The following is a 25,177-nucleotide window of genomic DNA, read 5'->3' on the forward strand; positions in this document are numbered from 1 at the left end:
TAATTTGAGACATCCAGAAGCTAAGGAACTATGTCTGAGGCTGTCATCTAATTGTTTGTCATCTAAGTTTCTATTATAATCAATAGAAAGAAATAGATATCTCTGGAGGAATTTTATTTTACAGAAATAGATTTTGAAACCTGTCAAATCAAAAGCCAAATAGAAGTGCCCTTTTTAGCTAATTTTGGGTGTCGGATTCCTATGGTCTGCCAGTTCCAAAATAGTGGTTCTCTACCTGAAGTGCAACTTAGAATGAAAAAGGACCATACTGCTTAAAAACAAAAGGTAAAAACACTTGGTTCCCACAAATGTCTTAGGATCTACAATTGCCTTTGCTCACCAGTGATATGCCCTTGCCACCCTGAAATCCTTCCACCTCACTTGTCATTGCCACAGTAATCTTGCTGCAGCTAAAAGTCTAGGGTGACTCTATACCAGCTGACATTAGCGCCCTACAAGTCAGATATTAAAGCTTTTCACTTGGCCTCTTGTCTGATGATGATTCCTCCCACATAACTCAGACGCGTAGTTTAAGATTGCCTGACAGAGGCATCTGCCTCCCCGCCAAGTGTGCAAGGAGCTGTGCTGAGTGTGCAAGGATCTACATTGAGTGTGCAGCTTAGAGTAGACACCTACCTTCAGGTCCAGTGCAAGGGGATCTGAATCTTGAGTGTTTGCTGCCCGACTAAAGGAATTTGGGATCCAGAAACCAGGTATCTTGCATCTGAGTCCTCTGACTCCTGATACGTTAAGTGTACTGTGAACTTGCCTAACACACTAATTGTCAGCACTATGTTCATTCTATATCTTTGTTTAATTAATGAAATTTAAGGCCATTAAGACCTCCAGAACCCTGTAAGGTACCTTTCCCCACCCCACAGACCAAGTCTTCTTTTCTTTTACTGTAAAAATCTGCAGCAGCTTGGTCAAACCACAGTGTTTCTTCTACATCCAGGCAATAGATTCCCAAGTCTATCTATGCCTGGCTGAACATCTTCCGCAAAAATTACTTTTCGGGTGGAGTCCTTGGTTTTGTGAAAAGAAAGGAAAATGTGAGACTTGGATACAAGCACTGAACAGATGTCTGCCTTTCAGAGAAAGATTCAACTTAGTTGAACTTCAAAAAAAGTTACTGCAACCCAAAACTTTGTTAATTTGCGTGCTTTCATTTCAGCATTTTTCTGGGCAACTCTTATCAACACAAATGGCAAAAACAACTTCAAATCTCTGTTCAGGAATCACCTATATCAACTTATGCAATTAATGCTCAGTTTCGTTAGGCCACAGACTGATTAGATCTCTAATTTATGTTCTATTTAATATTATTTTTATTAATGCAGAAAATATGAATGACACAACACCTTGAACAAGGTTGACTTTCAGCCTCTGCCCACCATGTTTTTTGGAAGTCCACCCTTAGCACCAAAATTCCCAGTCAAACGTGATTAATAGATGAATCATATAATCATAGAACGGTTTGGTTGGAAGGGACCTTAAAGCCCATCCAATTCCAACTCCCCTGCCACGGGCAGGGACACTTTCCACCAGACCAGGTTGCTCAAAGCCCCATCCAGCCTGGCCTTGAACACTTCCAGGGATGGGGCATCCACAGCTTCTCTGGGCAGGGGGTTTCCTTTGAAGGGATACTCTTCTTGCCTTATACAATGTACTATCTACCCTCTCATACCGTAAGAGATTTTTGCCATTAATTAACCTGAAGGAATTTTTCGCCTGTTCAGTTTATCAAGTGAGAGTGACTTAAATTTGAGATTATCAAAAATCGTCCCAACAAGTAAGTGTCATTGTCAGTACATCATGTGCAGTGGCCTTCTTTTAAACTAACGGCAAATAGGGCACCAGTTCTCTTCCTGGCTTTGGATGCTCAGGCACCCCATCAAAGAAACCAACCCCAGCTTGCATTTATGACTGCTATTATTATTGCAGTGCATTCCTACGGTGCAGTTACCACTTTGCAAAGCACTGTAAAGTTGCCTTCAGACACAGTCCCGTTATGGAAACTGGCCGAGCAGCTGTTCTCACCCCCTGTCAACACAGCAGAGGAATATTTAGGTGAATTAGGGATGGAAGGGAAAGCAGTGAGACTCTGCAGAAGGAGCTCTAAACAGGTGGAGGAAAGAAGGAAAATAGGCCTTTGTGGGCATGATGAAGTTGTAGCCCGGGCACTTTACTTGCAGAGCAACAGGGAAGCGGCTGTTATACGTGTGCATGCTGGTACCAAAGCGCTGAGTCTGCAGAAACTCCCTGGGAGGAGCAGCGTGGCGGCTCCGGTGAGTGGGGGGCCACAATGCCGTAGATCAGCTGAGGTATTTTTAACAATTATTTTGATATAAACAGCTCTGAACTTGAGGAGCTCCATGTAAATGGGAAGCAGTGGGGCTTGTAATTAGATTTGTGTACACTTTCATAAATTGCTGGGAAACATCAAAGCCGTGATAGAAGGCTGTGGTGCACTTTATTTCCTTCTTCTGTTCTTCTGTTAATTGAATGGTTGATGTGTGGATAGGAAGTGTTGGCTTCGCGGAGTACTATTTACAGACCCGCTGACAGCTGCACTGTGAAAATTAACAGGAACAGAGCAGCCTCTGTCACAGCTCTTCCCATGAGGGACTTGCTTCAAATTGGATCATTTCTTTCATAGGAGAAACTTTCCTCGTCTCTCCTCCCTTCTTTGCAGATATGCACACACATTCAGCTGCACACTCCCCTTCTCCCTTCAGGCTTACAGCAGCCTTTAGTGCTCGGAAGCAGGGTTGTCATTTCCACAAAGCTGGGAGAGTTCGACTGCGATTGAAAACTTGTGGCATATTCCACTTCCAGCAAGACACAACTTCAGGAAGTCAGTTGAATTTGTGAGCCAGGTATATGGAGCCACAGCTTCATGTTCACAGGTCTCATCTCAACAGGAACATGCTCTTCATCATCTTAGAAACTCTAGCAGATTTTGTCTCAGACTTCTACTGTTGGAAATGTGGTTATTGTTGATCTTAGACGGAATTGCTGTGTGCTAAGCACCATACACACCTCTTACAGGAGAGCTCCTGCACTCAGCAGCTTACCAGCTGAAGGCCAGTGTTGACCTAGCTGAATTACATCAAAGAGTTGGTCAAAGTATAAAACTTCAAGATCATCTGTAGTCTTATCATCTGCACTTCTCTTACAGTTGACAGAGAGAGAAGAGACCCTCAGAGAGACACCTGTCTGTCTTAAGTAATTGATGGTTTAGAATAGAAACCCAAATTCGCTGCAATTAGGTCATCTCAGTTTCTCTTTAAGGTTCAAGACACAAGAGATAAGAAAAAGAAGCAACAATACAATATCTGGGAATGAAATGGTCTTATACACAATTAATCAGTATATTTAGCCAGTTTGTAGCCAAAGTCACAGCAATTTTTTTTCCTGGTCCCAGTAGAGAACTAATAACCAGTGAATACTTGAGCATTTAAATCTTAACATTTACTTAAATCTGGAAAACATAGAATTAAGAAGGTCAAACTTGAAGCCATCAGTCCACCACCTCTCTTCCCAAGGGTGTCTTCAAAATATACAGGTAACATAAACAGAAGCTTAGACAAACCCATAATACAAATAGATAACAATTAAACAGACCACAATTCAGAGTATCAGTTAACCAACAAAATGTACTCTCATTGAGATTCCAGCATGGGCTCAAGTTCGCAGTTAATAAAAGCCACCTTGTGATAATAGAGAGAGTCATTGACCCCCCTCAGGCTGTCAGGGTAAATAGAAAATGGGAAAGTCATTAGACTTTTACATGAACAGAGAAGCATAAAGGGGGGATTTTCAAAGGTAATTCTGGGTGAAAGTTGATGAGAGTCCAGTATCTAAGTGACCTTCATGCCTCACAGCTGAATTTGCCCTAAAGTTTTTTGCCCAAAGCCATGAAGTCTAGGGCGGAGTGGGGTATTATCAGTGCAAGTCCATCTGCTGAAATTAATGCAGAAGGCTTGTTTTACATTATTGACATCGGAGAAGCTGATGGAAGAGAATGGCAAGGCCAACTCAGATCCTTTTTTTTTTTTTGTCTTCACTGTTGTTCTTCTGCTCTCTAAAGAAGAGCGTACACTCCATTTAATGTCTTTTTGAAACACACAGACTGGTTTGTTAAACTCAGGGCAAGGCACAGCACACCCATTCCTTCTTTTTAAGAAAATAATACATTAGGAACCCATTCATAACTCACCAGCAGCAGGCCTGGCCCTCCTTCCAGTAATGAATGATTTTTCTGAATATACTACCTAAACACCATTTATAAAGTCATATATTGTCTGTTGGGATGAAAGAAGTGATGAATGTGTAATACCTAGATGTTAATTTGCAGTTATTTCTTCCATCAAAATCCAATGGCTCTTGATAGCTCAGACTTGCTCCCCTTTGGGCAGTGGGTTCTGACCGGAGAGGGACTAGGGTTCATAGACCATCCCACCAAGACAGCTGATTCTACAACCTTTGGGCCAGCAGTTTCCCAGTGTTACCATAATTTCCCTTAATTCATTCTGCAAAAAATAAAATCATAAGACCATCTTTGCTGCCTCTCCCCTTGTTCTATAAATGAACTAATAAATCGCCTGTTTCTGGGTCTCAGAATAGAAATCCAAGCAGCCTGGCTGCCTGACAAGGGGAGTGAATCATACTGGCGCCAAAGATGGCCTTTACTTCTTAAGACCCATCTCCATAGCCACTCAGGCATCTGGCAGGACAGCGAAGAGACCCATGGGACATGACAGGCTTCACTCACTGTCTTCCCTGGGGTTCCTTGCTCCCCTCAAACCGCAGCATCCATTGCCTCCAAATGGGATAAGAGGGATGACTGCTCATGAGCCGCACGGTCACACTGTAGACAAAAGGATTTAGTTGGCACCATAACATCTCTTTATGGGTCCAACAGGAGTTGGGAACTAAATCAACAGCTGTGGAGGTGGCCCAGGGAAAGCAGTAGGGGGACTGTGCTACTGCCAAGCTTTGCCCAAGTCCTGGTGCTGGCGGCAGCCCCTGTAAGACTCATCGCTCTCAACACTTGTCTCATCTGGAATGGATTAGGACTTGTGGGGTCTGAAACAATTCACAAGCACTGACCTTTCTGGGATATCAGAGACACTGATAAGCCTCCAGTCTGGGAGGCACAAAATGCTTCCTGCCTGGCAGGTGTGTTCCCAGCCTACTGGAGGGAGCTCCAGCAGGCACCACAACCTTCCTCTAATAAGGATGTGCTCTTCCCACCACAGAGGGGAATGAAGATGTCAGCATTAGGTCTTTACCTCTCTGCTTGCTTAGGGGCAAGGGGTCTTTCTTCCCCCCTCTTCCCTTCCTCTTTGTTTTGCTCCAAACCTCATTTACTTCAGTGGGATCTTCCCTTTGATTTAAGTGGGCTCTGAATCAACATTAAATCACTCCAGATGCTTTTACTTTTTTCCCTTTAATCCACTCCTTCCCAGCCCTGCTCAGATGTGTGCTCTGGATTGGTAACACACATTCTTGTAAGAAATTAGTAATTGGTAGATTGCTATCCCTATCCAAAACATAGCCGGCATTAAGTGATTCAGTAGCTATTACCCAAATGGGTTTTGCAAAGATCAAAACGAATTTTTAAAAGGCAAAGATATATTTAGATCAAAACAATAACTTTCAGATAAGGCCCTCAATTGAAGTCCGCACAAATTCACAAATGCGAAGGATCCTAACAAGCAGCAATGTCTTTCCCTCAGATGTCCCCTGGCAAGCGAAATCAGGTAGAGGAATGCACTTGACTTTCCATCCCATCAGGTCTCTGTGGTATTCACAGGAATAGTGGTTGTGCAGTCTCACCCAGCAGCAAGAAGACACATTTCAGTCTTGGTAGAGCAGAATGCAGCAAAGGCATATCCTTCAGCATAAACCAAATTCTTATTCCACCGAAACCAGCAGAGCTTCGTTGAGTTTACACCATTAGGGACATGGTTTGGTGGTGGACTTGACCATGCTGTGTTTACAGTTGGATGATGATGTTACAGTGATGATCTTGAAGGTCTTTTCCAACCTAAAAGATTTTATGATTCTATCACATAGCTTCAGTTGACCACCTATTTCACCATACTAAATCATGGGTGATATCTCCCTGCAGGCAGAATCATTTATCAGTTAATGACTGACCCTGTGGCTGTACAGTGCTTCGAGATCTTCAGCTTAAATACGCTGCAAAAATGCAAATACTTTTTAATATCCCAGTTGAGCCACATGCTTTACACCATGACAGCCTAGGGTCATACAGCATGACAGTGATCTGGAATGCCCAGTCATGTGCAGCGTGTTTGCAGTTCAGTGCTGCTGAAATGTTCTTTTATGTCACATGCACAGTTGAAATGTATCTGCCCAGCTTGCCAGTTCTTCCTCAACATCTGTTTCTTTCTAAGTCATCTTAGGCTGTTCATGTCCTCACCCTGAACTGCCAAGGAAGAGCAGAGCTTATGTGAGCAAAGTCCCAAAGCACCAGGGGCTCCATACCTGGTTGCCTTGCTGTGACAATAGACAATTCTCTTTATGGCTCTGGAATTATTCCACTTCTCTTATTTTCATTCTTGCCTATTTAGCTAGAAGGAGGTATCATTCAGACACTAGCTTTCATCGAGCTCTATGCTGCAGCTACCAAATATTTTCTTAATAGCAATAATAATTTATTTAAAAATTACATCAAGTCATCATTTGTTACTGTAATAATATTTTCAGGGGAATATTTTTACTAAATATAGAAATAAACATACCTTATCTTCCAAGCCATGTTACTCTTCTTGGGAAAGGGAAACCTATAACATTTTCTTTTGAATTCTGGATTTTAGGTTTTTCTTCAAATAGACAAAAAAGAATTATTTATTGCTTTCATATTCCTAAATAGCAGGTAAGAGTTTCCGGTCTATCGATATAACAACGCTTTCCACTTTATAATGCATTAAGGAAGCCAAATGGTTCTGTGAGGACTTTTATCATCCATAGACTGAGCAGAAAAATACAGAGCTGCTTGAAGAACTCTGCTTTGAAGTTTAGGTTGTTTGGATATCTGGCTTTGATTTGAGGGGCATACTAATACCCCTGTTATATAACAAGCTCTTTCTAATTAGAATTGAGTACAGTGCCACCAGGAGTCAATGATTCTGTTGCCCTGTGGAAAGCAGTCACTTTAGCTCAGAGGGACACCTGCTAAGTAGTGTATGGGCAAGTAAAACCTAAATCAAGCTTCCACTCTAAGTAAATTACAGCTCTGGAGACCTGTGAAGGGAAGTGCACCTGCAGCAACTCTCTCTCTGCTTAGACGTTGCATGAAGAATCCCCTCTACCGAAGGAGCAGCATTATCAAAGGGTCTGTCACTCCAGCCCTGGATGAATGCCTCCTTTCCCTGTTCTGTCTCTGTCACTCTCGTCTCAAGAGTGTCTAAACCAGGTCTCGGGACTGTACAGCGGAAATAGCTCCTAGTGACTGCCATCCTACTCATCTTTCAGATGAGACATGAAATTGAAGCCCTGACTACAGAAAATACAGCTTATTTCACAAGAGTGGAGGAATGTTAGCGCTGGTCTTCTGGCCATCTTCCAGCATGGGTAATTACTTTTCTACCTAGCTAAAATTCCCTCTGCTCTACAGTTTTAATTGGACAGTAGTTTCTTTTCTGTTTGTCTAAAATCTCAGGTTGGGGTCAAACTCCCACTGGCTAATTCAGCAGCCCTGTTTTCAGCAGAGCTACACAGGTCTTTCCAAAAAAAAAATCCAGTTTTGTTTTCAAACTTAGGAGGCATCATACCAAACAGCCTGATCTGACACAGCTCAAAGCAAAGAAATCCTCCTTTGGCTTTTGGGCTCTAACATCAAGGATTCTTGTGTGAAATTACTACCCTGAATGGCTTGCTGAAGGTCAGCATCCTCCCAGCTCTACTTTGCAGTCGCAAAGGAAGTGCTAAGGCAAAGTTTCCAACACAAGCAACTCCATTCACACGGTGACACTTAGGAAGGTACTCTGATTGCCCAAATGAGGCGTAACCAGAAGCACCTATTCATTTAAGCATCTTAACTGGCATGCATGGCTGACATTTTAGAAGGTATTTAAAAGGGTCTGCACATTCAGATCTCTTACGAGCTTTAGTCACTGGCACTTTAATGTAACAAGCCTTTTAAAAATATTTTTGGCCCAGAACTTTTAACTGGTTCCATCTGAGTTAACCAAGATATAAAAGTCCACCTGTATGAGAGACAAAAAAGTACTTAAGAGTGTGCTTACCTCCAATAGGACATTCACTGAGCTTAAAGTGAAACATTATTTAATGGCTTTGGCAAATTAGGTGTAAATTCATCAGTTTTGCAAGAAAAAGATGTCTAACTATCTGTAGAGATTGGTAACCTACTGAGTTGGAGGATACTTACAGGGCCGACAGGAAAATTGACGCATGTATTCTGCAAGGAAACATCTTCACAAAACATTTCCTACGAATATTGTTCTAGGGAGAACCAAGTTTCCTTGATGCCTTGCAGTATTATTTGGTCTCCTGAAAAGCTTTTGCTGAATTTGTGTATACAGTCCATTTGGAAGCCCATGACTAATGGGAAACAGTCCCAACAACCAGGCCAAAGATTTGTTATCCTTTGCCTTTAAATGAAATATCAATGGATGGATATTTTATTTTTGGTTGAATATGAAATTTCACAAGCGACTTGTCAAGCTCCCCTTTTCAAGAATGACTTTATTTCACACGTCAAGACAGGCTGGGAAATTAGTTTTTCCCACAGAGGACTCTGATTAGGGATTACAAAGCGAGTGTGGCGCAGAGTGATTTTTCCTCCATCTTATCCCTCTCCCCACCAGCCTAGAGAGCATCTGACTCTGCTGACTAAAAGGAGCAATTCATTACTGCGCATGGGAGTGGGACAGGAAGCAAGACAGTCATATTAAGTAGACTTACTGGCCCAAGAGAGAATAGAGAAAGCATAATAATACTTAGCCCTTGTACTATTCTTTCATCAGTAGATGTCAAAGCACTTGAAAAAGGAGGTTGATTTGATGGGAAAGGAGATAAATGCTGGTTCCAAGTAGCCCATTGCAGAGGGGCCAGCAGGAACGCTCACTTTCATGATAGTCTTTTTCGACTGTGGATCTGCAGGGCAGAGAAATAAACAGGTCCTTCCCTTGGTAAAATGCAGAATTAACACACAGATCTCAAAGTACATTTCAAATATTATTGACTTACCCACTGTAACTCTCTTGGGGGTTGGCGAGATATAAGGTCCAGTCCAACAACTGGAGAGAGCAAGAGGGAGATTATGTATTACTAATAAAAGACCAAGCAGACAGGACCTATTGCCTTCGTCAGCAGGCAACGGCTGATTTACACCATGATTTAACTGCTTGCGGAAGCAATAAATAGTCCAGATGAAGGGCTCTGCAGTTTTTACCCCATGGAAAGTCTGGCCTATTCTAGGGCATTTCTAATGTCATCCATTGAATTAGTAGGAGTCACTGGAGTAGAAAGTAGTCTTGTTCTGCTGTAAAAGAACAGCACTGCTTGATTCCTCTGTTAAAAAACCTGCACTGGGTGATCTGATAGAGTTTACAGCCTGATTTCCTTTGGGTCACCTGAAAGGGCTGCACACGAGGAACCATGTACAGAGAGCATCAATCCCAAGGTCAATCTTCATATTCAAAAACAATGCAACATCTCTACTGGCTACATGTATTTAACTGCTTACATGCGCATCTCATTGCAGGGGACTCTTAAAAAACACTCCTTTTTCTCCTCTTTCTTTGTAGTGCACGCTCCAACTTGCTTCTATTTGCCAATGGCCTTTTTGCCTTGCGTATATGATAGTGATGTTCAAGGAGGCCTGAAGTCCTGCTGCGACAGGCAACCCAGAAAAACATCTCATAAGAGGCAGTCTTAGACCCCATTGGGTCAAACGGCTGCTGTGCAGTCACTATGACTCACATCAGGAGGAAAGAACACTGCAAGGGCAAGAACTTCATGTGGAGGTTACCCATGTTTTCATGATGCCATCTACAATAATAGCTTGGTTTTCAACAGTATGAAGCATCAGCAATTTCCTGAGGCAGTTCTCTAGCCCTAAGACTTCCACGGCAAATAGAGATAGAAAGAAAAGAAGAAGGAAGACAACACCAACTTCTCTGTCCTGCTGACTAGAACAGGTCACATCTTCAAAACACATTTGCAGAGACAAATACTTACTTAGCTTTGAAATCCTTCATGCTGCATTGTGCCCACCATGCTGCAGCCTCTCCTCTGCAAACCACAACAGCAACTCTGAACAGCCCAATCTGCTGTGGACCAGTGCCTCCCTCCAGTGCAGCTGCAAATAGGTTTAAATCATTAGATTCAGGTTACCAAACAGTCTCTTGGATCAGGGTTAATTAAATGAGTGTTGAAATCTAATTAAGGACTAGTCCAGGTGATAATTAGCAGGAAATGTATGCATTAAAATATTCATTTGTCGATGAGCTGCAATTAAGAGTGTGATTCGGGGAAGGATCAATAACTACATCATGTGATTTAAAAAAATGAAAAGTTGCCCAGCCTTGAGCAGAAATGCAGGGGAATTTTGGCTAGATTTTTTTTTCTTCCCTGCCTTGCTCCCCCCCTCCCTTTCTGTTTGACTGTTATAGTAACTTCTGAAGACTGCTCTCCACCCTTGATTAGAGCATTCATCTCTCTATCCTTTTGTTATCCTGAAGAATTTCTTTCAACCCCTTGCTCTTAACCACATTGTTTGAGTGGGTTATAGATTTATTAGAGAGAGACTAACAGGTGAAAAAGAAAGATTCTTTGCCAATGAAAATCAGTTCCTCCCAGAACAGGCTGCTAATCCAGGGGAACACCGCTCATTGGGTGGCCTTAGATTGTTTTGTTTGGTTTTTTTTTCTAGCAAGTTAATTCCTGAAGTCTTTATTCATAACTGAGGATCTGGAGAGGCTATTGAATATGCATAGCTTGGACTTATATATATGTACGTCCATAGTTGTGGTTTACTACGCTATTCCCAATTTGTAGCAGAGCAACTCTGCTTTCACCGACACTATTTTTTTCTGCTTACAGGTACATAAGGCTGTGTGTAAGCCAGTTAATAACACTCCCCATGTGCAATCCCAGGCAATCCCACCTCTGCTATAGAAATGGTGGGTCTACAACAGCCCAGCTCCTCTGGCATGGAGCCGGTCTTCCTGTACTGCCACATCCAGCGGCTGAGCTGGCAATTTCCCCACTGACTGTATTTCCATCAGTGAATACCAGTGTGTCAAAAGGGAAGCATACTGTGGGAGTGCAATGATTTCAGCCGCTCTTTGTCAGTCTCCTGACAGCTCACCTGCCCATCTCCCCAGGCTCAGTGGCAGTCCAGCTCCTGAGGCAACTGTCTGACTGCTGTTGGGGCTGATGACGGATCCCCCCTCCCCTGCACCCCTCTTCCCCTAGGGAGACTGCACTGTGGGGAATCAACCAACCCATGAAGTCAGGGCATCCTTGGAGCCAGCCGAAAAAGTATTAGTGCTTTCCTTCCTAAGAAGATCTATTTATTACCATCTCTGCCTCCTATCCTTTAAGAATCGCAGTTACTGACCTTTCATCTCATTTTGAGGAGGAGATTGATTTCTTTCATTCCCAAAAGCTCCATTTTTCACAGACTTCTGCAGCCAGCTCTGATGATCATCTGTAGTTCTGTACCAGTGTTGACTGCAGACGTAACCCAAACATTGTAAAGCTTTCTTGGTAAAGTGTAACATTAAATGTGGGCTCTTTTGTGGTAGCCTCTTATTTCCTGCTGTCCATGAAGAGGACATTCAGGTCAATCAGGTACTAGTTTTGCTCCCCTGGTTTAACAGTGCTAAAGAGTTGCTTCCTCATGATGAGGCATACATTCTGCTCAGCATATTGAACACTGTCTCCAAGGCTGGGCCCAGATTTCTCGCTGGACATGGGGGTTACAAGGCACAGCAGTGTGAAAGGGTGATCTAGCTCACGGGGTCTGGCATGCAGAGAGATACAACATTCCATCAAAATAAATCAGTTCACAATTCCTGCCACAGGCATCCAGCAAAATCTTCTACATTTAGCTCCACTGAGTCTACGTCTTTGTCCTCTGATGAGAACAACTTGCTGGGCCAGAAGGTTTTCTATGTGTTGAAAGAATAAGGCAACAACTTTTGCAAACAGAACATTAATGACAGCCTGGAAGTTTGAATTTTGGAGGAAACTGGGAGTCAGGCTGCTGGCCTCAGTCATTCACCCTCCAGAGTCCTTTACTTCCTTTCTGGTGCTCTCAGCCTCTTGCAAAGTTTGAGTTCAAAAGACCTGAGAGATTGCATGGAAAAAATCAGTGCCAGCTGGATCCCATGCTACCAAATCTATGTTACATGTATATGGGTTGCACGAGCTGATGTATATTGGGCTAATTCCCTTGTATGTCTCCTTTTGTGTCCTGTTCTGCAGGGAGCCTCTTCAAGCCTGGTGGTGAAGTTTGCGGATACAGACAAGGAGCGTACAATGAGACGCATGCAGCAAATGGCAGGACAAATGGGCATGTTCAACCCCATGGCCATCCAGTTTGGAGCATATGGCGCCTATGCACAGGCAGTAAGTATAGACACTGGCCCCATGCATGCTCATAAAAATGAGAATAGCACCTAGAACTGCACAAAAGCACACGTGAGCAGAGGAACAGGTGGGCAGAGGGGGAACCAGTAATTTCTGCGTTAAACTGGTTACCTAATGGAAGCAAAGTAAGCCATGCCATTCAGGTTAGACAAGAGCATCTCACAAGCAAGTCTCAGAGGTGTAATGGCTAATTCTAGCAGTAGCCACACTGTGATCATGTGTGCACCCATGCAAGACACTTCGTATGGGGTCTAAGCCGTTGCTGTCAAATCCAAATACAACTAGCCTTTGAGGATTTGGATAAAATAGGCCTGAATTCAGGTTATCCTAGTTCTCTGCTCCTTGTCAGCACCATCTGGTGCCAAAGAAGGTTTGTGAGGGCACAAATACCTTTCTGGCCCTCCTCTGCTACCAGGCTACACAGACTGAGCTGAATGGGGGAGATGGCTCTACTCCATTTGGCCAGGCTCCTGCTGCACCATGCATCATTACGGGTACCTTTGGAGTGACCATAGGATGAAATGGCAGCCGTTGACCAAAGTGCTTTTAGATTCATGAAAGCATCCTAGATAATACTAAAATGGACTAGCAGACACATGCACACATTCAGTCCTGCCTCCCCAAAATAGTATGAATTAAGCACAATGAGAAAACACATCAGCTATTTAAAGCTGTGTTACACTGTCTAACTTCAGGTATCCTACTTACATACCAAACCTGGACCCTTGGCCCCTGAGAAAATGTGATTGTACAGGGAGCTGGGCTCTTGATGAAGCTCTGAAACGGACGCCTCTGGCATTACTACTTTTCCTCAGGCTACAATTAACAAGGACCTGCAAGACAAAATCAGGTTCAGATAACTTGGTCTTTCTGCCAGGTATTCCAGAGGAAGGTAGTGGTGATCCCTGCAGCAGACAGACAAAAGAGTGCCAGCTGACTTTGGCTGCCTTCTCTGCAGCAAATTTGCAGGCAGTGACAGTGCATCTAGATGCTTCATCCATTTGGTGGTAAAATGTGGTCCTCTCATACTCTGCTAGATTTGTGTACAGAAGGGAAGTACCATTTATCCCATTTTCCAGGGTAGCATCTTCCTGAATGAGACAGACCACATGCCTTGCCTTAGGTGTACAGGGCGAACTCAGGAATCACTCTCCGGTGTACCCATACTCCCTCCAGCACACTGACTGCAAGTCTCTGCTTTCTTCCCTGCCTATTTCTTTGTCACGCGTTGGCACCATGAATTTCCCATCACATACACACATTCTTTTTTTAACTTGAGGGCCTTGAAATTTCTGTTCTCTACTGACTGTCCTGTGCCTCACTGAACACTTTGCACAACCCAGCCTACCCCTTGCATGAGCCATGTAGAGTCATGAGGACGTGCTGTAGAGCTCCACAGAAGTTCTCCCTCTCCTCCCAGTTACACGGTGCTATTCTGGACTTCTTAAAATTCTTTTCCCACTAGAAAAATTCTATCTTTCCTTACATTTTTCCCTTTTCATTTTTATTTCTAGTCAAAGTCAATCTTTGCCTCTTCCTTTATCCACTGCTCCCCTCCTCACATGATAGAAGAGCTGTCCCCTCCCCTGCCTGGCTGTGTTTAACTGTCCCCCTGGCCAGGGAAGGTTGGAGGAAGAGGAAAAGAGACAGTAAATCACAGCTGAGCCCAGGTCAGTGGCCAGCAGCCTGGCAGAGGGATGCAGCATCTGTGCCCCTATGTACCAGAGTCATTAACAGGAGGCAACCCATGGGCAACTCAGGACAAACATCTGCAGAGGTTGTCAGACAGGAGATGTGGCTCCACTGTTACTCTGTGGGCATTGATCAGGCAGCTGGAGAGATAGTAAAGACACTACTGTCCTGATGCTCTGGTCCAAAACCTCTTCTTGCATCACTTTTAACCTAGAGTAATTCTTCTAATTGCCAGCCTGGATTTATATATAAAAGAGGAGATGCAGTCTGCACCTTTACACCACAAGAGTTCCCTCCATCTGTTTCTCACCAGATAATACAGGACATTATGAGGGTAGGTGCTTGAGTGAGGATTTATCGGTCAAGGAAGAGTGAAAACAATTCCTAGGTCTTCTCCCGCTCCACTCAAAACCACGCTCCACTTGAAACCAATGAATATTTTTCCTATTGATTTCTGTGAAAGCAGAATTGGACCCATCCTCTTTTTTTTTTTTTTTTTTTTTTTTTTTTTTATGGCAAATATGCTAATAAGAGGGAAAGAATAAGTTTTAGATCTCGACCCATTGGATATGACAAGCTAGTGACACCAATTACCCTAGGGACTTCAGAGCTGTCTAAATGATGGGATCACATTTCTGTGTGTCGCCTAGACACCCAGAGCGTGCTTAGATGCTGTCTCTCAATCAGGCTCCCTATCTGTGTCTCTCCCTATCTGCTTCATCTCACAGTCTCACACAAAAGGGAAGGAAGGGAGCGTCAAGGTTCTGTGACGTTCCCTCGGTCCTGATTAATCCACCTTGGACTCCTGGCTCTTAGATATCAGGGTGAATGGCACCTTGCAAATGCCAGCGGGAGATGGAGGGATCGATAGAGGGAGAGGGAAAGGGGGAGCAGTTTTATTCAGCCCAAACTGAAGTTGAAGAGCTGAGGCAAGTCAAGAGGAGGGAAGGTGAAACATCAAGAGCAGGACAGTGATGACAGCTGATGCCACTGCCACCAGCAACTTGTGTGACCTTGGGTGAATCATTTGACCCCCGGTCTCATTTCCCCATGTACAAATAAAGCTGATTTATTTATTTTCCTTTCTCCCTCAGAGACACTTCTCTCTCTTGTGCTGTCTCTCTATGGGCTTTCACACAGGGGTATGATGGTAAGACAAGTTTAAGAACTGCCGCAGGGCTTAGTAATAAGGCCAGGATCAGCATGAGACACTAGGCTCTCTGATTTGTACTTCTAACCTGTCCTCCCAGCTATCCCACTGCAGTCCAAGCTTGACTGATGTCAGCACATAACAATTCTCAAGCAATCCCATGGGAGATGGTTAATCAATAGTTTCTCATGGTCTGTCCCTATGGAGGAGGTTGCTAAGTCCCCTAGGCACCCGTTTCTTGCTGAATCTCCCCCAGAGATGCATCATACACATCACTGGGACTGGGTTAGCTCCTGCAAAAATGTCTCCATGTATCAAGGTGGCCAGTGCAGTTCTTGGAGAGATTAGTGGGCAGCCGTGGATTTGCAAACCCTGCAGCACCACTGAGAACAGGCAGCGAGGGTCTCAGTCCATCAGTGTTTGACTGATAGTCGTTAGTAGTGCCACCAGAACTGCTTTGGGTCCCAGCTTCTCTTTAAGTTACCGCCTTTGCAGCTCAGAAAATGGCCATGTCACAGTTCAATCCGTGCTGATGCTTGCTGCCAAGCCACTAAACCTCAGCTTAAGCAATTTTAACCTTGATAGCAACGACAGCCTAACATCTGCTAAGCAACTAGTCCTTGGGTTCACCAGCCATATGGCCTCAGATCCAGAGGTAAAAAAAATCAGAAAGCAAAGGGAGTTCTCCTCTGTGTGTGGTTTTGCCTCCTCTCTTCATGTGCCACCTGCAAGGAGATCAGACAAGGCTTGGCACTAGTTGTGTGCTGTTTCAGTGACACAGAAAGTCACATCAGACCCACCTCACCTCTTTTGTATGCAGCTCAAGGCACATCAGGTTTCATGGCTCCCTAAAGCTCCCAGAGCCCCTATACTAATTTATTTCAAGTTTTTTGGATTTTTTTTATTTTTTTTTCTTTTCAGCAATATCTTTCTATACTCATTTAACTTCCCCTTTTATGGGGCAATTATTTATTTTAGTTCACACAAGTATACAGCACCAGCCTTTTTTGTTGTCACGTTACTGCGGATCTACATCAGCTGGATATTGATAGCTGTTTCTACAGTCTCGGTAAAGGCCAGCCTGAGGTATAGATCTGAACTCAGCCTGGAGAGAAGGAGACTGATGCTGGGTGGCACCACCTTTGATTTGCTGCCAGTCGAGAATGAACCTGCAGGCACACACTCCAGCTCAGAGCAGCACAGCACACCTTCTTAGACCTTGGTAAGCAGTGGAGTGGCCAAGCCCAAAATCATAAGTAGTAAAAATCAAACCAGACTATGAATGATGGTAGTATAGTTCTGGCCCAAATAAGCAAACAGTGGCAAAAGTTCCTGCAGGTGTTCTTTCTGTGAAGAAAAAGGCAAGTAGTTAGTGGCTGTCTTATGTCACTGCTGCCACACCTGCAGAAAAGCAAATGTGCACAGATCGAAAAAAGGTTGGGAAGATGGAAAAACAGAGAAGAGCAAAGCAAGAACAAAGGAAGGAGCCTTGAAAAGTGACAGATACTGTATAAATTATTTAATTTTTAAATTATTTAAAATAAGATCAAAGTCATAAATCAAGTTTGCATAAAAAATGGGGTGGGAGTGTTAGCCACGGTCTCCTGGCCAAATTCCAGCTGTGGGACTGATTGCATCCTGCAGCAGGGGACAGGCATAGAGTTAGTGAGAAAAAACAGACAGATGGGGACAGAGGCCCCATAGGCAAGGGTAACATTTGCTCTCCGGCCTGGAGCAAGTCCTTTCCTGTTAGTAAACCCCAGCTCCCCTCACTCTGAAAAAGTACAAATGGCTGCAGCTCTTGAACTGCAGACAGTAACTGCAACAAATCTGGGAACATCCAGCACAGCAAAGCTCTCAATCATCATCGTAAGTGGTCACCTTGGGAAGTTAGGTCAGCAGTGACTACCATGCTGACCATAAAAGCCTAGGTGTGCCCCCCTCTGCCTCCCTGTCCCAGCTCCTGTGGAGATGAAAGGGTATTTCTCCTAAATGATCTGAGGTAGTGCTGAAGGGAAGAACTGATTCGCCCAATATTTATTCAATTCATACTGTGAAATTATTTTGGAAAGATACTTTAAAAAATTCAGCTAGCCCTATGAAATCAGGGAAAATTTACTGAATATAAACTATCTTCTGCATATAATAGTTATTATATTTAAATGACCAAAATGGGACAGTATATTTGGTAAATACTACCTGTTATGCAAATCACTTATTCTGATCTGTTCCAGAAGAGAAATCTATTTTGAAGCCATAATACTTCGTAGCAGTGTTAATACTTTCTGATTGTCAGCTCCCTGGTAATTCAGAAATAATGAACACTCAGATTCGGGCTCTATATAAATATCTTTTTTTTAGCTTTTGTTTTTTTTCCACACTTCTCAAGATGTTAGAAATCCAAACTATTGTGCATCAGGCTTTGGAAAGACATTAAGACACGTGAATCCAGGTGTTACACATTTGTTTAGTTTTTTTAAAAATCTCAATTAAATTTAAATTTTATTTTCAAAGCAGAAATTTCTGTTTCCAAGAAGACATTAAAAAATATCTGAAGGACCATTCCGATTTTTTAACAGAATGTCTTCTGTTTGTTTGAAGGCTTGGGAGATATTTTTGGGTTTATTTCCCAATGGCTAGCTAGGTAAAACGGATGTGAATTTGTCAATTCTGTGATTTTACCAAATATGAGTCCTCTTACTGCTTGATTGATGACTTTACTTAATCCTTTCTATCACAGGGATACCATGAGGATTAATTAGCTAAGTGTTTGTATAGATTGTTAGAGGTAGGAAGCGTGGGATGCTGTTACTACTTTTGTTATTATTGAATGAAGAATATGAGAAGTTAAACAAAACATCAGGTGATACAGAGACAAGGATAGAAAATAACACTGAAAAAAATTAGAAGGTCACCAGATCATTCAGAGTAAGCCTTCTCCAAGGGCAATGATCATGCTATTTCAAACAAAGCGTGTCAGAATTCATCCTTCTCTCTCCCTTCTCCTTCTTCAGTTTCACATGTATTTCTTTTGGGGGCTGGGGAAGCCAGGCTATAGCATTCCTGTCCTATTCCTAGCAGGAGTTTTTGACCTTGAGAGAGTTCCCTCATCTCTCCATGAGTCTGTTCCTCCTGTAAGAAAAGGACAGTATTTCCTTTCCTCGAGTGCAGTTGTGTGACCCTGCCATCTAACAGCTACCTGACGCCAGAGGTGGCTGTCCCATCCCTAATCCCACCTCTGGCCCCATGTCCTCACCCCACACCATCAGACTGACAGTGACCACACAGGGACCCACTTCTGGGAGGAAAACTATCAGAAAGTGCTGTGTTTGTGCTGTATGGTTAAGGCTCTGCTGGTGGTGTTGCTGAGCTGGTGCTTGGCAGTGTTGGACATGCATCTGTCCTGGTGCAAAGGCAGCAGCCAGACTGGGAGGGAGGCTGTGCATCAGCAAGCTCTTGCTTTGGTGGAGCTGTGCTGCAAGACTTCACCCTTTTTTTTTTTTAATCTTAATCTCCCATGCTAGGATAGGATGGATAAGCCTGTGGAGGTGCCTATCTATGCACTGATGACAGAGTTGGATGAAGTTCAGCCACCTCAACTTGAGGTAGCAAAAGGTCTGTGAGACAAAGCCTCCCATCTCTCTCTGTTGACCAGTCATCACTACCACCCCTTCCCATGCTTTGGATGGCCTTACCGGTGCCTCTCCAGCTGCCCCATCAGTTCTCAAGCATTGGGATGGTGACTCCAGGCTCTTAGTTCTTGAGGTTCTGGGGCTTGAACTAGTTTAGTAGCATCTCCTGGTCTCCCCAGAAGATAAACCTTTGAGCAATAGTAAAGGCCACTTTGGAGGAAAGAGGGAATGAATCTTTAAAATTGTATGGGAAAAAACTCTAAATTCAGAGGCAAAGGTCATACCAAGGAAGTAAGAGAAGTAAAAGGAAATATGTCCTTTCAGCTGAGGAAGGGAAAACCTCCTCTCCGTCCCCTTGGATCAGTCTGAGATAATAAGGCTGCTGCCTTTCTGATTAGTGCTCTGTGGCCCTAGCCCAGACAGGGAAAATCTGCATTTCAAATGGCATATTTTAAAGTACACAATACCCAGGGGCCCTGCTGCTATTGATTTGCCTCTGGTGGGGTCACTGCCTCACTTTCTACAGCTTTATTAACTGGGACCATACACTGGGCCTCTTTCAAAATGAAAGGAGAGTGGATGGGACATTTGTCTTCACGGGGAGCTGTGGAAGGAGTAGGGTGACTTTTATTGGGAATGCCCTGGAGGTTTTACAAGGGAGACTGCTGACCCTTACAGGACTTGCCCTCCTTTTGTAAATTTCCCTGGAGCCACACAGGGAGGAAGGAGGTAGGTCTATACTGTCAGCTTCTTTCAAGGTGACTGAATTCCCATCCTCCCACTCCAGCAATGCTGCTGCACTCGGTCAGGCTGTGACCATCAGTCAGCCTGGGAAGGACCCTCTTCCTCTTCCCCCTTAACTTTTACCCCTGAGCACCTCTGACATATCCTCTGTGAGCATAGAAGGGTGGCAGAAGTGTTGCCAAGGGTTGAGATGTCCAGGTATGGTTGGAGCATGGTTGGGGTCCCCTCTCTAGCCAAGGAAGCAAAGCCAGTTAGCTGGGTTACATGGCCATGTTCAGGTATGGGGTGCTATATGCCTTCCATTTCACCCCACGGGCTGGCTCTGAAGGCTGCAGTGAGGTGTGCAAACTTTGGGTCATGAGGTACAGGGCTCCAGCTCATTTCACCATTTCAGGGGGTTTCCAGGTCTCCAGGACATCTTGAATATCCCCAGAGCACTGAGCATAACAGGAATGGGGTGGCTGCTCCCTGCAGGATGCCTGCTACAACAGGAGTAACTGAATCCAGTTTCCCAAATCACAGGCTGGGGTCTTTTTACTGTACGAGCTTTTTAACCATAAATTTAACCTGTTTGCTCCTAGGATCTTAATTCAGTCTCTGTGGGAGTATGGCCAGTGTTATGCAACTGTTTCACTGAAAGCCACCAGGCTTCAGGCTGCAGACCCTGCACCTTCAGCACTAATCAACAGATTAGGATCATCTAGTTCTTCTCCTAAGGAGAAAGAAAATCCCTTCTTCTTTCTGAAGGTCTGTGACAGAAATGCAAGAATGACTGCAAAAAGGAGCATGCATGTAGCCGGGTATATTCTACAAACATGCATCTTCTGGTGCAAATTTATAAGCCCTCTGAATGCACAAGAAGTCTCACACTCAGGTTACCTGATTTACAAACCAGGAGGAGCACTGCCATTGTGGAGTTAACTCTAAACAGCTCAGAGACATCCGTAAGCAGGAGAAGAAGTTGCGTAAGCCATAAATAATGTCACAAGCGACTGCCTAGCACTACGGAATGCAAAATGGAGATTGTCTTTGGAGCAGCACAATCATTTGTACTACCATTGGCAATGCAGTGTATTTTAGGTAGAGACGTGTTTCTCTTGCAGCACAGGTGAAACACAAATGAAAAAAGGATTAACACTTTTCTTTTAAATGGTTGAGAACCAATGTCCAAAAATATCCTCTGAGGGCCAGGTAAGGGGTGGGAATTATTTCATGTGGCTGTGTTGGTACATGCCAGCTGAACTGATCACCTTAGGGCCACATGCAGTCAGCAGGGAGAAACAAAGCTGCAATTCGTCTGCCCGGAGGCATCCGGCCACAGCAGGGAGAGATGAATCTTGGCCTAGATTCCTCTGCCTGTTATCATATCGAACATAACAGGTGACCAGCTCAGAGGAAACCACATCTGTATTTAGTTTACTGAATCTAACAATGGGAAATGACAAAAACGTAGTCCCCTGCATGCCCTAGAAGGTCTCTGGTACAAACACCAGGCAGTTATCTGCCAGCCGGAATGACCATGGCACACACATGACCAGCCATATGTCACTCCTTGTTTTGAGGTGGGTTTGTTCATGCAGGTCTGGTCAGCTTTGGAGAAACACAGAGAAAAGTCAACAAAGGCCAGACTGGAACTGTCTGCAGCCCTTGAAACTACATCCAACTCAGAGACATGCTTCTTTGATGAGCAACACTAAACAGATCCTATAGGCACAGATCTTGGCCATGATTTCTGCAACCAGCCAGTTATATCCTCAACTGTCCCAAGGTGAAAATACCCAGTACAGAAAACAAGATGTGAGTCAGCACACTCAGTATTGGAGTCAATCCAGTTAAAGATGGATGTTTAGTGGGTTTAGCGAGCATGGTCGCATCGGGTGTATGGTTGGACTTGATGACCTTTGAGGTCTCTTTGAACCATAATGATTCTATGATTCTTTGATTCCCCCTTCCTCATTCACTTCGCTGGCATACTCACTAAAATCACCCGCTCAGTGACTCTGCTGGAGAATAAACTCAAATGATGCCTAGAAACAAATGTACTCCTTAAAGGGGAATCAGCATTGTGCTATAATAGAAAAGATTGCCTAATCACTCCATCAGTAATTACAAAGAACAGGATATCACTAATTAAAATGTGAAAGTGTCTTATGCAGAGTATAATAAAAAAGGGTAATTAACAATCAAAGGGAAAGCCACTACCTTACCACCAATCTGCATTAGGCTTCAAAAAATAATAGTACTCAACTCTAGGACAGCACTTCTCATCTGTAGATCTGAAGGCACTCCTAGGTGGGGAGGCAGGTATCCTGTGTCCCATTTTATTGCTGGAGAAACCAAGGCAGGTTTACAAAACTTACACACCGTTATACATCAGGTCAGTGACAGAGCATCCTTTACTTCGGTGTCTTTACTGATGGTGACAAGGAAAGTTTCAGCATTTGAATAAGCACAGTGATTTCAAGGATTTATTTTAGTGCGTATCTGTATGAACAGCTAATTTAGCTGATTTTCAATATTAGAGCGAATAGTAGGGAACAGACTGTTCCTTGTCATGACTTTTGAGGTCTATTTAATACTGAGAAGCATGTCCTGTGTGCTTAAACAACATCTAAGGCTGATTTCCTGATGGGAGAGAGTGTGAAATCACAGAAAGCAGCAGAACAGAGGTACTCCAATTCTGGAGACAGCAAAGACATGAGTCACTTTTAAAATCACTACAGAAAAACAGTTTCCTTCTCCACTGTTATCATCAAGTCACATGCTGCCAAAGGCTTGGAAATGAACATAGTGATTTTTCGCTCTCTGCTCACCCTCTTTCCCCCACACTTTCTCTAAGCATCCACTACCGATCACTAGTGGGGGTTGGATACAGATTCAGAGTTACCTCATATGGCTCTTCTTACGGCTCCAGGGAAGGAGACAAGAGGCAGCTTCGTCCAAACTGTCCTCTTCACACCAGGAACATTTTACAAGTCCACTGCAGCCATTTTGTACACACGAACTGCTCCGTCTGTGTACTAGGGTCAGAACGTAAAATAACGATAGCAAAGTCTGGTTTTAATGTAAGAAGCATTTCCAGCTTACATAACCATTCACAACCCTTCTGCTCCGAAATTTTTACTCCCAAATGCCTGAAAATATAGTCTGGGTTCCCTATCTCTGCCTTTTGTAGGTGCCCTAAAAAAAGCAGCATCGTGATCACTTTCTGGAAAAAAATAATTAAGGAAGTCATCCCAGATCAAAATAACAGGGAAGGGATTTTCACACTACACAGTATTAATCTGTAGGGGAGCTCCTTTCTCTTGTACAGCTCTTCTAGGAGTCTCTGCTTGGTTGTGTTGGAAATAAATGCTATAATCTGGTTAGAGGGCTTGGTCATAGTTTTTCTCAGTCACCACTGGAGGCCTCCCAGCAGCATAAGAAAAAATTATTTTTGTCACTAACAGATGGAAACAAATCAGGTTATCCCCAGAGAACTAGCTAAGCTTACTGCTCTAGAGAAGGGATCCCCTCTCCCCACCACTCCACATACACTGGTGTCCCATCAGCAGCCACCAGATTCCCAGAGCTTTGATACAAGCAATGTAAGCCATGAAACCTCTTTGCTCAGGATCATATAAAGTCTTTTCTCTGCTTTTCTCATCACGAAAGTAGTAGGGAGTCAGAGTGTTGAGTCCAACTCACAGGAGACCTCCACATTGGGGAACACATTGTGGAGTGGGCACCATAAAGACCCCAAGATGCAAGTATGCACTTCGCCTCCAGCCCCTATAGTGAGAAGGAAGGCCAAGGCTGGGGGGTACAACAGGCATGGTGAGCTGACATCTCAAAACAGAGGGATACCTCACACCCTCACCAGGTCCCCATCCTGGTGCCGGTGCCGCGGGCTGCCCTGCCAATGACCGCATGATATTTTTTCCCTGCTCTCTTTGTTCCAGCTGATGCAGCAGCAAGCCGCAATCATGGCGTCGGTGGCTCAGGGAGGCTACCTGAACCCCATGGCAGCCTTTGCCGCGGCCCAGATGCAGCAGATGGCGGCTCTGAACATGAACGGCCTGGCGGCTGCCCCCATGACACCAACCTCAGGTAAGGGGCTGGGGGTGGTGGAGGGGACAAAGGGCAGGAACATCTCACCACATCCCAGAGGAGACCTGGCAGGACATGTTAGCTGACAGGTGCTCCCTGCCGTGGGTGTTTACTAAAATGTTGGTCTTATTGGTGAAGGCCACCAGAAGTCAGGAATGGAGACAACCAGATCCTTTTGTGGTCCAGGAGAGGTGGAAAGGGGCAGAGAAAGGCTGTTACTGTCTCTTCCAGGCCTGGGGCCAGCTGCAGGTCAGCTTCTGTTATCGTGAAATAGTTGTAAGGGCAAAGTGCCCCATGTCAAATGGCACCCACTGGCAGGTGAGGAAAGCAAGAGGGCTGAGACCCAGCAGAGCTGGGACACAACGGGCTTGTTGGGGAGGAGGAAGGGTGCTGGCAGGGACAGCACTGGAAAAGGCCCTCAGCCATGACTCTTCCTTTTCAGCCTTATCCCTTACGCAATTTTCCTTTACCTCTGAGCACCCTCCAAATGACACAAAACATCCCCCAGTGACCTACACTGGTTTATTGGTGGTACATATAGATGTCCAAGTGTACTGTCACAACTAGGTTGGTCCAAAGACAAATAAAATAAAGTTTGTGGTGAGATGCAATATCATTAACAGGATGAGCTATGTCTTTGGGACACATAAGCCTTTCCCCTACTGTGAAATAGGACAGGAGGTACTCAGGGAAGACCTATGGTGCTACCTGGAATACAAGCGTTTGATGAGAAGGTTTCTGGCTGCTGGAGCAGAGACAGGTACATAGAGAAGGGCTGCCAGGTTCTGGCTAGGCTATAAGGTGTCACAAGAAGCCTATGCTAGGAGCTGCAGTATACAATTCAGTGGGCAGAGAATCAAGCTGAGATGGAAAGAGAAGTGGCTTTCCTGGGGCTTGAAGAACAAGGAAATCCTTTGGGTGGGAACAGGTCAAGGAACAGGCAGGGCTGGTAGTCATGGATTGGCATGCGGGCTAACAGCGGAAAGTAGGGCAGCACGGAAAGTGGGTCCAAACCATGACAGGAAAGAAGTGAGAATTTGGAGAGATTTGTGATACGCCACTGAGTCTGGTAGGGGAGCAGAGGACTCAAAGGTACATCTTCAGAGGACCATTTCTAAGGGACAGGTTGGGATAAAAGGGTTCCTGGGATGAAGCAGCTTGTTCCTATGAGAGTCACTGGGGATGGGACTGTGTTCAAAAAGATGTGGCATAT

The 25,177-nt window shown here is 44.3% G+C and overlaps 1 protein-coding gene across 1 annotated transcript in view; it reads left to right on the plus strand.

Annotated features, from left to right (window-relative positions):
• LOC104161873 (CUGBP Elav-like family member 4) overlaps nt 1-25,177 on the plus strand; it is an 80,312-nt gene that overhangs the window by 9,046 nt on the left and 46,089 nt on the right. The window contains exons 3-4 of the mRNA XM_009700448.1: nt 12,493-12,636; nt 23,817-23,964. Coding sequence (XP_009698750.1) covers nt 12,493-12,636; nt 23,817-23,964 — 292 coding nt within the window. The remainder of the gene's footprint in view (nt 1-12,492; nt 12,637-23,816; nt 23,965-25,177) is intronic.

This window comes from Cariama cristata, unplaced genomic scaffold, assembly GCF_000690535.1.
Source record: "Cariama cristata isolate BGI_N322 unplaced genomic scaffold, ASM69053v1 scaffold17555, whole genome shotgun sequence".
Lineage (NCBI taxonomy): Eukaryota > Metazoa > Chordata > Aves > Cariamiformes > Cariamidae > Cariama > Cariama cristata.